Here is an 11,552-nt window from a genome sequence, read left to right as displayed (position 1 = left end):
GCATCAAGAAAGGAGAAGTCCCTTTTTTGGATTTTTTTTTTAATTTTGCTTTTGCTGACGTGGGGCCCACCCGACACGTCAGCATCGGGAACCATGATCGGGAACCGTAGACTTACTGATACTGAATAGCATTATCGATCGTCAAATAGGTATGCTGCTACAGTAACTCGCCAGGAACGTTTTCCTCCTCTTCTGCCCTCTCTCTTTCCCTCCTCTTCTGCCCTCTCTCGCTTTCAACAAGCAGCTTTCAGCTAGGGTTGTGTGGAGATTTTTCATCATCCTCAAGATCAGGACAAGGGTATGCCTCTCCCTCTCCCTGTTCCGAAAGTACATGTTCTACTTGTGGTTCTGGTTTGGATTATGTATTTTGTTCATCCATATCAATTTGGGTATGAGATTGGAGAAGATTAGGTCTCAATAGTACGAAGTTTGACCGAACAATCCTTCAGGTTGCTTCTATTGTGTGTTTAGCTGTTTGATAAAACCCCATTGAGCATTCAGTTTCCTTAATCACTCATTTCGGTAGGCTGTTGATGCAAGGGTTTCATCTTTAATCGAACTTTAGATGTAGTTTCACCTTTCTTTTGTGACACTATATCCTTTCTATGATTTGTGAAAGTTCATCTTAGATTCATTTGGAACTAGATTATCAAAAATAATAGAAAGAGCTTACATGTATGTTCTGCCTAAATGGAAATAGAGTGAGGATTACATGACAATGTTCTAAAAGTCGCTAGGCGCTAGTCGGGTGGTCGGCCACCTTCAAGCGATTAATTAGATTAATCGGCGATTAACCGGTGCATATTAATTAGTAATCGGACCTAATCTGATACGCCCTACCAGTGATTAATTGCCAATTAATTCCTTATTTTAGAACATTGTTACATGATGTATTTATTAGATCATCCTTGAATTAGTTAGTGTTCCTTCATCATAGCATGTGAGAGCTTCTTTTGGGCGTTTCATTAGCACAAGGCTAAACTTGGGGGATTTACTCCGGCATAGAGTTTTGAAAGTTGGATGATGGGTGTTTGATGGAATCCACTGCATTTTAGTAATTTCTACGTCACTTTTCCATCTAAATCTTGGTATCCAACAGAGGTTGTGTTTTAAAAGAAGTCTTCAAGGGTGTTATTTCTGCAATTCCGGAGGCTTGAACGAGCTAACTATCATTTAACTTGTTCAACTCCTTTAAGCAGTGTCCTTAGCGTGGAAGTGTCCAATGTGTCACTCATGTCTATATCGGCCTAGGCACTATGCTCATTAGAGTTCTAGCATCTCTTCACATGGTTCCAGATCCATCTCCGGAAGCAGCAGAAGCCTCAGGCTCTGCAATTAATTGGAGTCCGACTTCAAGTCTATATTACCTGGAATGTAGAGATCTCCTATACATGGAATAGAATTGAAAACATGTTGCATCAAATAAATCACTTGTTTAAACATCTCTTCTATTTAGCTATATAAGTCGTATTGTATCTTTATGAGCTATGATTTCAAAGACTCCCAGCTTTAGTTGGAGTCATAAGACTCGAAACAAGTGCATAAAATTGCAACTACAACCGACATGAGATGGTGTCGCTGCCATGCTGAATTCAAGTACAAAAGTTGCATGATTTCAAGACGTAGTAACTAAACAGAAAGCCACCTTTACTTGGCTTCAAGGCCATAACAGGCAGGACTCAGGAGAATAGCTTAAAGCTAGTGATTTGCTACCCATCTACAATCTAGAAAACATGGATTTTGGATTACTTGGCTTTGGGACCCAAAAGTTTTTATAATATGGAAGCTAGGAAGCTACTTGTTTATAAGTAGGAGTTCCCATCAGTCGAGCCCTGGAATTTTGCTAAAAGTCGAGCACAGGTGGTTCTGCAAAATAGTTGCGAAAAATCCTTTCATGGCCAAGGATAGTACCACGATTAATATAATTGCGACCTTGAACAGAACAACGATGTGGGACTACTCCACTCTCACCATTTAGTCGTTCTTCTTCCATAGCAACTTTGGTAAGTATCTCTAAATCATCATCAGAGTCTGAGTCGAGAAGAAGAAAATTTAGTAAAGGATTGCGAGCCATAAAGAGGAAAGAAAGTAGTTTTGAGAAAATTAAAATTGAGATGGGTGTTAAAAGGAGAGGAAATATGAAAAATAATGAAGCTTTGAAAAAAAAATTAAATTGATAGGGTTGCGGAAATGTAATATATGGACTCATTTATAGATGAACAAAAAAAAATAGCTGTTAGAAAGATCAAGATTGCAATATGACAGTTGAAAGAAAAAATAGCTGTTGGAAGTGCAAAAGTGCAATTTGAACGTTGGAAGGAAAAAATATCTGTTGGAGGTGCAATTCCAAAAGGTATATTTTCTTCCTCCATACAACTGATGAAACTATTTACTGTCTTTTTTTCTGGTACAACAACTTACTTTTTCACTTTGCCAATGCAATTCAAAAGTGAATAAAATAATTTTATTGTGTTCGCAATGCTCATTTATTAAATGGCCTGCTAAAGTAGATAATTGTCTTTTGTCTAGGCAGAATAGATAACTGCTAAGGTGGGGAATGTGGTGGGTCGACAACTGCAGACTAGATAGTCCCATCAACTCAATCACTAACTGAATAACGGTAGCCGGAAAAACAAAGCGGCCGTCCCACCACCCAATGGTTTTCCCAATCCTCAGACGCTCTCTCTCCTCCCTCTCCCCACCACCACCACCTCCACCTGACCCATCCCAAACCCTAGTCTCCACCGTCGTCCAAATCCTCACCCACCACCGCTCCAAATCCCGCTGGACCCACCTCCGCTCCCTCTCCCCCCCCACCGGCTTCACTCCTTCCCAAGTTTCCCAAATCACCCTCCGAATCCGCAACAACCCCCACCTCGCCCTCCGCTTCTTCCTCTTCACCCTCCGCCACTCCCTCTCCACCCCCTCCCTCCTCTCCTACTCCACCCTCATCCACACCCTCTCCCGCTCCCGTCTCCTCAAGCCCCAAACCCTAACCCTAATCCAATCCGCCCTCCTCCGCTTCCCCGACACCGATAAAACACCGAAACTCTTCCAGTCTCTCGTGAAGACCTACCGGGAGTGTGACTCGGCCCCGTTTGTGTTCGACTTGTTGATTAAAGCTTGTTTGAGATCTACCAGAATCGATCAAGCGATGGAAATTGCGAGGATGTTAAAGTCTAGAGGGATTTCTCCCAGTGTTAGTACGTGTAATTCGGTGATTAGGTCGGTTTCGAAGTATCGTGGGTGTTATGCTGGGTATGATTTTTACAAGGAGGTTTTCGGGTTTGGCGATGAGGGTAAGAGTAGAACCGTGGGTGTTTTTAAGGTTGTTCCGAATGTGCATACGTTTAATGTGATTATGCTTGGTTTTCATCAAGATGGTTTAGTGGGAAATGTGGAAGAGGTTTGGGGGGAAATGGAGGCATTGGGTTGTGAACCGAGCGGGTATAGTTATAGTATTTTGATGGCGGCATATTGTGAGGATGGAAAGATGGGTGAGGCTGTGAAGTTGTGGGAAGAAATGGGGATTAAGGGTTTGAAGCCAGATTCCGTGGCTTACAACACTATGATTGGTGGGTTTTGTAAAATTTGTGAGGTTGGAAGGGCTGAAGAGTTTTTTAGAGAAATGGGGTTGAGTGGTGTGGAGTGTTCTTTTGTTACTTTTGAGCATCTTATCAATGGGTATTGTCAGATTGGGGATGTGGATTCAGCACTGTTGTTGTATAAGGATATGTGTAGGAAAGGTTTTAGGTCAGAGAGTTCAACAGTTGATGCTGTTATTAGAGGACTTGGTGGGGAGAATAGGGTTTCCGAGGCTTTGGAGTTTCTGAGAGTTGCAATCAGAAAACATGAGATTGCACCTAAAAGGAAGAGTTATGAGGTTCTGATAAAGGGTTTATGTCAAGAGGGGAGGGTGGAAGAAGCATTAAAGCTTCAGGCAGAGATGGTAGGGAAAGGGTTTGAACCGAATTGTGAGATTTATAGTGCTTTCATTGAGGCGAATACGAAAGAAGGGAATGTTGAACTAGCAGAAATGTTGAAGAAGGAAATGTTTGAAACTCAGATGCCGAAGGAAGTGGAGTAACTGAATTGTTTCCAATTACTGTGAGCTAGATTTAGATTCGGGTTCTGGTTGCCGCAGTTTCAAATGGGTGATTTTGTTCAAAATTCTAGAAACTGGAATGGACATAAACTGGTGCGTTTATCTGAATTCTTTCTTTGCTTTGTACACATCGGAAATTTGGGGTGGTAATCATTCTTTCTGTACAGAGGCTGATAAAACATCTTTCTTGACGTGCAGCTTGCAATTTAGTGAGAATTCATCAGGAGCAAGCATGACTGCCTTAAGTTGAACTTTACACCTTGGTAAGTCAATCCAACGATCGAATCTTGCAGCTTTATGGAGTGATTTAGTTGCCTCTTGCTTTGTAATAGTTGTGCTAGACATTTATAGTCACAATAGAAGCAGAATATCTTTAAGGCTTTTCCCTTCTGAAATGAATGACTATCAATCTTTATTTCACCTGCTGTAGCAATTATCTTGTTTACATGATACATGTATTAACGTCTTGCGTACGAAATTCTTAGAGCTTGAGAGGCTAGTGTATAGTGTAGCTTACTTTTTTAAAAATTTAGTCTTTTTGGATCTGAATTACCTATTGGTTACTTGCTTGGAATCCTTATTAGGTCTGATGTATAAGCTTCCGTGTAAAACTTTAACCTTGCACAATCTCAGTCAATTGTAAAGAGCTAATGCTGTTTAGATGCTTTGGCAAGATCTATTAGTGTGTAAATGCTCTAAGTCTCTAGTCTCAACCTGTAATGTTGGTCACTTGGCACCTGTATATGATAAAGGCATCATATGTCATTGATGATTACTCCACTGCCTAATCATTCCTCTTGCACCGTCTGACCATTAATCTTATTGTATATGCGGGTCTGATTTCGATGGGAGTCTTTGGAGAATAAGGCATAACTTTCTTCAATCGAAGTTTCTACCACGTACATATTGTGGGACTTCATGTTCTTCCCTGCAGGATTTGAACTACATTCCTTTAATTGTGTGAGAAATGCTGCATTCTGATAGACTTCATTATGGAGTATATTCTTTTTTGTTTTACTCAAGCATGGTAGTTTCTTGATGATTTTGTTCAACAGTACCTGAAAGGACATCCAAAAACCTTTGGCAACTTTCCCTTGCAGTCTTGAGTTCCATTCCGCAACTACATGTTCACCAATGTCGAACAGAGGATCCAGAGTTATGTCGAAAAAAGGTCCCTTCCCTCAATATCATGATCCGGTCGACCAAGCCAGATCAAGAGCTGAATGGAAAATCGAAGATGTCATCTGTTCCAGCTAATTTTTTGTGATTAATCCTAGGTATAACAGGAAAAAGAATTGTCTGTTATGTGATCTCTCTTTTTGACAGAGGCATATAGTACGTTGGTCAACTTTAGAAAAAAAGCTGATACATCCAGAACGTAGATCAGGACTGTGACCGCTAAATAGTTACGTGCAGCCCCTGGTTCTATCTAACCAGACACTTCATCCCTGGAAAATTGAACATACAGCCCCTAGATGTATCAGCTTTTTTTCTGATGTACCAAAAAAAAAGGATCAGGACTGGGAGATCTTCGGAGACAAAAATCTCCGAAATGACGTAATGCTGTGTTCCTTTTTCTAGTTATAGTTTCATTGGTTGATGTTCTATTCTGATGTTTTACTTTGATAATTTGTTTCCCGCAGCCAATGTTTTCTGGGAAAAATGGAAAATATTTGGGTGAAAGCTTCTTGTCCGTGGCCTGCTCAATACCATAACATGGAGGATAGAATACCAATCAGCTTGTTGGAAATACGGCCCGCGGAGTATGGGGCTATCCGCTATTTCTTGGATAATCGCAGTAAGTTCTTGTTTGCTGTTATTTGCAAAGGAAATGAATGTCCAATCTGTAATTACTGTAGGATACTTGGATGGACGCGTGGAGAACGTTATCTTCAATAAATTATCTTTTAAAGAGGCATTTTTACTTGTCAATTCTAACTTTCAGTTGGAAAGCTATGGTAGAATTGTTGGTGGTTGGGTATATGGATGTTAAGCACTTTTCAATGCTCAGTGTGACAATCATTCCAATTTGTAGCATTTGTGTCCCATCCATCCCAAGCTGATAAAGTGCTCCATAAAAGGATTGATCAAATTGACTGCTTATTTACCTTTTCTAACTTTTTTTTTTTCGACGGTCAGGGTGTCCGGACCAGCTTATGCGCACCTCAACTAATCTTGTTCCTGTTCCAGTCAAAGGCAGGCTCACGCTGGGACTAAGGAATGCAAAAAATTACTTTCTTGTCATCCCACCTTTTCTGCTGCAACTTGGTGAGTCCGAAAAAGTTGCAACCTTCTACCCTTCAATTTCATTGTGATTCACTAAAATGGATTTGCAAGATAGGTGGTCATGTGAGCCTCACGTAGGGTATTCCCTTTTTTCCCTCTTTTTGACAAGAAGTCTGATATTCCCTCAGTTCTAAATTATTGATCCCCTTTTCGGAAATTGTTTCATTTTTCAAAAAATAAAGTTCTTTACGGCCTAATTTTGTTAATTTTCATTAAAATTTTCAAGATTTCAATTTGCGCTTTCAAATTATGCATAAGCAAACTACCATGTGACGGTTCCCCAGTATCACAAAATAATTTTTCCTAAGTTTAATATCTCATCAACTCCACGCCAACCCTAATTTGCTAGTTCATTGCCAACCAAACCCTACCACCACCGCGAAAGTGGTTGGATTCAACAAGCCCATAAGGACCACATTAAAAGCCATACCATTTTACTCTTTTTCAGAAGAGAAAAGCCATACCATTAACACAGCTAGACTTGTAAAGAAAGCCCATGTGAAGAAAGAAGCAGAGCACCAGAGACATTTAATTCCCCTTCACCAAACATACCAAGAGATGAACCTTTTTCAATGTCATGAAATCTGAAGTAACATCAAGCATTCAAGCTACCCACAAAGTACATGCCAGCTTCACAGTTGCAAATATTCAAAAGAAGTGTGAAAGGCAGAAATTTCTTGTTCGTTCTTTGTCTTTTGTTGTTTCTTTTTTTCTTATTGGTGGTGGTGGTGGTGGTGGTGCTGATGTAACAGAGACTTAACCCAGGGCATTGAGGGGATTTGACAGATTCAAAGACTACCTAATCCCATAACGAAAATTACCATCTGGAATGTGCAACACAAAAGCTAATAAAACATAGGGAGAGTGAGGTTTTTTTTTTTTTTTTTGGTTGTAACTCAGGTGCCAGGCCACCATACGCACACCTCAACTAATCATGGGGTCTCAAGATTGCACCATCCTCTTGCAGAAGAAGTCTGAAAGCTCCGTATGAACTAGTCCCAGAAGAATTTATAAAACTTGACCACCAAGTCTACCCTTTGGGTTCTAGAGGGAGTGAGTTCCATGAAAATCAAGATTTTTCTTTTGGTTGATGCACCCCTATAGTCAGGTCTTTGGTCGCGCCTTTGCGTAATGTTTCAAACCTCTTTCTCCTCTCTAGTGCAGTCATAGTCTAACCGTGCTATTTATTTTTAATTCGAGCACATTAGAGTAATAGTAATAGCAAACGTACATGTGTATATTTATTTCATAAATACATCTGCATGAATTATAGTTTCAACTTAAATAAGCAATATTACTCTAGTAATTAAGAACCAAAATCTTGACTCGTCTAAAATAAAGTACTCCTACTTATCGCTATGGTTACAAATTTATTCAAAAGGACTGTGGAATAAACCATCACACACGACTGGACATCAACACCACAAACTCCATTGACTTAACTCACCCAATTAACCCACGCCACGTCAGCGACGCAGTAAAACGTGGGAGCTGCCAAGGCGTCTCCCATACCGTAACCACGCAGTTCGTCTCCGCACCAGACAAAACCCTCGTGGCATTCAATTCACGAATGCTGACGTGTCGCGAGCCCCCGTCGACAAATCGTACTAACATAGACGGGGACGCACCACCTCCAGTAAAACCCCCTCAGTCAAATTTGCCCCACGCAAAAACCACATCAAAACCCCCCACCCACAAAACGAACCCAAAAACCCAACAAACACTTCCACCGCCGTCCTCCACAAGCCCGATCATGATCGTGATCGCCACCGCCACCTCCCCTTCTCCGTCTCCATCACCATCACCATCACCATCACCGTCACCGTCACCCTCAACAGCACCGTCGCCGTTAACAACTGCTTCCCTCCTCGCGCGCTCGTCAGCTTCCCCGCCGCCGTCCAGGCTCCCCATCGACTTCAGCCCGCCGCTGATCGCCATGGTCGTCATAATCGCCACCGCCTTCGTCATCGTCACCTACTCCCGCCTCATCTCCCGCTACTTCATCGACCTCCGCCGCCGCTACCGGCGCTGGCGCCGCCGCCGCCGCCTCCTCCGGTCCTACGTCCCCTCCTCCTCCGCCGGCGACTTGGAGTCCCCCAACTTCAACGCCTCCTCCCTGACCGACGCCTCCTTCCACGTCCTTTCCCCTTACGGCCTCGACGAGGCCGTCATCAAGACCATTCCTCTCTCCATCTACACGCGCAAGAGCAGCGCGCACGAGTGCGCCGTGTGCTTGCTCGAGTTCGAGGAGAACGACTACGTCCGTACCCTCCCGGTTTGTTACCACGCCTTCCACGTGGATTGCATCGACATATGGTTAGGCTCGCACGCGAATTGTCCGTTGTGTAGGGCGGGGATATTACGGCCGGAATCGCCGTTCGTTCCGGTCATGGCTTCTAGGATTAGGCCTAGCCTAGATGATCAGCTGATCGTCGAGAGTATAATTCTGGAAGAACCGTTAGCGGAAAGCCGTTCTTCTGATTTTCGGCTAACGGTGGGTGAGATCACACAGGAGATCAACTCACCGGGAAGGAATACTGCTCCTCAGTCGGAGGACCGATTAGACGGCCGAAATTTTTTGTTGAAGCGGTCGTACTCGTTCGGATTCGAGCGGAATTTAGGATCGGAGAGGTTAGTTATGGAGTCAGCGACGGCGTCGCCGTGGAGGTACCGGAGGGGAGGAGGAGGAGGGAGTAGTTTCTGGAGCAAACGGCCGTCGCCGTTCAGTTCGTTGACGAAACATAGAGTGTTCTCGTTTCGTAACTACAGAGGGATGAAGTCTCCGTTTTTCAGGCGGCGAGGGGGATTCTTTCCGTTCTCGGAGTCTAGCGCGAGGAATTCCGGCGGCGGCGGAGGAGGATCGTCACGGCGGAGCAAGTCGTTGGCGAGTCCGATGTTCATGAGGTCGTCGGCCACGGCGGGGCAGTTCTCGTCGAGCCGGTTGAGGAGCGGGGATCCGGAGGCGTTGCTATCTCCGGAGAGATATAACAGACGGTAGACAATAGTAAGAAAACGAGTAAGCTCACCTAGACATCAGAGTTACATCAAAGTTACGTGCAAAAAATAGAAGAATTTGAAGTGAGATTCGTTCATTTTGTTGTTGCCAAGAAATTGACAGAATATACGGCAAAGGTGGTCGTGGATAGGCGCGTAATCTGGTATGGACGCTCGAGTTATTAGAAAGAAGAGCGGTGGGAAGTGAGATTTGTTGTTGCGGGGAGATTAACGGGCGGAGAGGGCGGCAAAGGTGGTGGCGGGTAGGTGCGTAAATTGGCTTGGACGCTTGAGTTATACACATATATTTTTTTTTTAAAAGAGTAGAGGGAAGTGAGATTCTTTGTTGCCGGGAAATCAATAGCCGGAATAGACGGCGGAGGCGGAGGTCGAGGTGGTGGTGGTGGTGGTGGTGGCGGGGGATGGGGTCGGCTGCTTTAATGGAGGGTGGCGTGGAAGAATTAAATGAGGTTGGGGACTGTGGGCTGAATTTTTGTAAGGCGGTCATTAAATGTGGAGTGTTGGGGGTAGGAAAGTGCATTAAATGTTAGAATTGACGAGAGAGAGAGAGTGAGAGAGAAAGCGGTTAATTATAGATGGTAGGAGAGAGAGTCGGTGCCCCCTTTCTATCTCTTTCTCTCTCTCTCTCTGATTTTTTTTTTTTGCATCTATATGTAAGTATATGTTCAAGATTTTATATGTACACATCTACCACTCTTTTTTGTTTTCTGGTGGGACTTTTACTCTCACCGGTCTTCTTATGCTTGGGTTTTTCTCCTCCTTTTCTAGTAGTGATGGGAAAGCGGGAATTTGATTGGGGTTGGCACCTTGCCACCCGCTTTTATTGTTTTGCTAGTGCCTTTGGTTCTGTTTTTCGTTTGGTTGTGTTTGGATTCCTCTCTCTCTCTCTCTCTCTCGTTTTTGGCTTGAATTATGGAACTGGGGTGCATGGGGGACAACATACTTGTTGGGTTGATCTCGACTGTTCATCTCGGCAATGGATTGCGGCCGTCCGTTGCTTTTCGGGTGAGATGCAATTCGAGCCGTCCATTTCATGCTGTCGCATGCACCCTGGAAGCTGAATTATGTAGCTGAGGCTTCAGTGCGTGATGCAGCTAATTGGTTCTGAGTGATGCATGCACGTTAGTTTGCAACTATTTTTATCCAAAAAAAAAATCTCAAGGCATTTACAAGTACATTATTTGAGAGATTAATTTCATCATCTATTGGTAAAAAAAAAAATCTGTTTAGAGTTGGAATAACGCATCAGATATACGTCGTGTCATAAGAACGGATGGCACGTTTACAAAGTTTTGAATTTGAAACTTGGAATAAGCAAATTAATTAACCTCTACCTCATTGGTTTACGTAGCACCCCAAATTATATTCTCATTTAATTTTTACTTTTTTTAGTACTTACATTATGGTCTTGGTTGCTTTTATTTCATTGCCACGGAGTTCCATTAGTTATTCTCATAAAATCATGTGTAAAATGAAGTGTACGAAGCATATTTATCGGTACTACTACGAATCCGTAGATGACATCATTACTCTAACATAAACCACCCATTGTCATTGAGTAATGATGATTAAGTGGTAATCATTGCAAGTTAGTGTCATATTATAAAGTAGTATCATACCTCTCAATAATTGAACACATTGTGAAACACTAGAGATTTTACTGTAATTGTCATGTCAGTTTAAGTGTTACTAAAACGGTTTTAACCCGATCCAAATCTTAACCAAAATTTTCTTGGTGCATATCTAGCTCTTAATTTCTCATACACTCGATATAAAATCATACCCCCATTATTTGTGTATCCATTCTACAATATTAAAGGTTTTATGTCTTGTTCTCTTTACGATTCAAAAAAATAATAATTTAAAAATTTGTCATAGATTCTCTCTACTTTCAACATTTCTCTATCTATCTCTCTTCACTTATTACCCTTACTATTTTTCAAAATAAAATTCAAACAACAATCCAAACATAGCATTAGTTTCTGCAGCTCATATTCACACAGGATATATATAAATTCGTCCGATTTGACAATCGAAATTGGCTATTTGGCTGCACTGCTGATTAGTAGGAGTAATCTACTAGTGGAGTGGGGGATAAGGTTTTATGGGCAAAAGATTTTTCAAAGAGCTAGCTGACCTTCTGGAA

The 11,552-nt window shown here is 42.4% G+C and overlaps 2 protein-coding genes across 6 annotated transcripts; both read left to right on the top strand.

Annotated features, from left to right (window-relative positions):
• On the top strand, positions 1 to 6,548 carry LOC131307454 (pentatricopeptide repeat-containing protein At2g15980). Of its 5 annotated transcripts, XM_058333957.1 has the most exons (6): positions 557 to 701; positions 875 to 4,198; positions 4,304 to 4,368; positions 5,161 to 5,382; positions 5,749 to 5,907; positions 6,245 to 6,548. In XM_058333957.1, the coding sequence occupies exon 2, from the start codon at positions 2,657 to 2,659 to the stop codon at positions 4,085 to 4,087; it is 1,431 nt and encodes a 476-aa protein (XP_058189940.1). In that variant the 5' UTR covers positions 557 to 701; positions 875 to 2,656; the 3' UTR covers positions 4,088 to 4,198; positions 4,304 to 4,368; positions 5,161 to 5,382; positions 5,749 to 5,907; positions 6,245 to 6,548. The 5 variants fall into 5 exon arrangements, with proteins under 5 accessions (XP_058189939.1, XP_058189937.1, XP_058189940.1 ...); XM_058333956.1 differs by lacking the exons at positions 557 to 701; positions 6,245 to 6,548 and adding an exon at positions 1 to 298 and having other exon boundaries at positions 2,534 to 4,198; positions 5,749 to 6,023; XM_058333954.1 differs by lacking the exons at positions 557 to 701; positions 6,245 to 6,548 and adding an exon at positions 22 to 298 and having other exon boundaries at positions 2,530 to 4,198; positions 5,749 to 6,023.
• A 1,413-nt stretch (positions 6,549 to 7,961) lies between these two features.
• LOC131307171 (RING-H2 finger protein ATL65) lies at positions 7,962 to 10,739 on the top strand. The gene has a single exon (XM_058333582.1). It carries the CDS (start codon positions 7,962 to 7,964, stop codon positions 9,387 to 9,389), a length of 1,428 nt encoding a protein of 475 aa, XP_058189565.1. The 3' UTR covers positions 9,390 to 10,739.
• The last annotated feature ends 813 nt before the right edge of the window (positions 10,740 to 11,552 follow it).

This window comes from Rhododendron vialii, chromosome 11a (genome assembly GCF_030253575.1).
Source record: "Rhododendron vialii isolate Sample 1 chromosome 11a, ASM3025357v1".
In the NCBI taxonomy this organism is placed as follows: Eukaryota; Viridiplantae; Streptophyta; class Magnoliopsida; order Ericales; family Ericaceae; genus Rhododendron; species Rhododendron vialii.
Note: the sequence above shows the minus strand (reverse complement) of the source record. Positions and strands in the feature narration are given on the sequence as shown.

Coding starts and splice junctions, on each gene's coding strand:
- LOC131307171 (XM_058333582.1), top strand. CDS start 7,962: ATGCTGACGTGTCGCGAGCCCCCGTCGACAAATCGTACTAACATAGAC.
- LOC131307454 (XM_058333957.1), top strand. CDS start 2,657: ATGGTTTTCCCAATCCTCAGACGCTCTCTCTCCTCCCTCTCCCCACCA.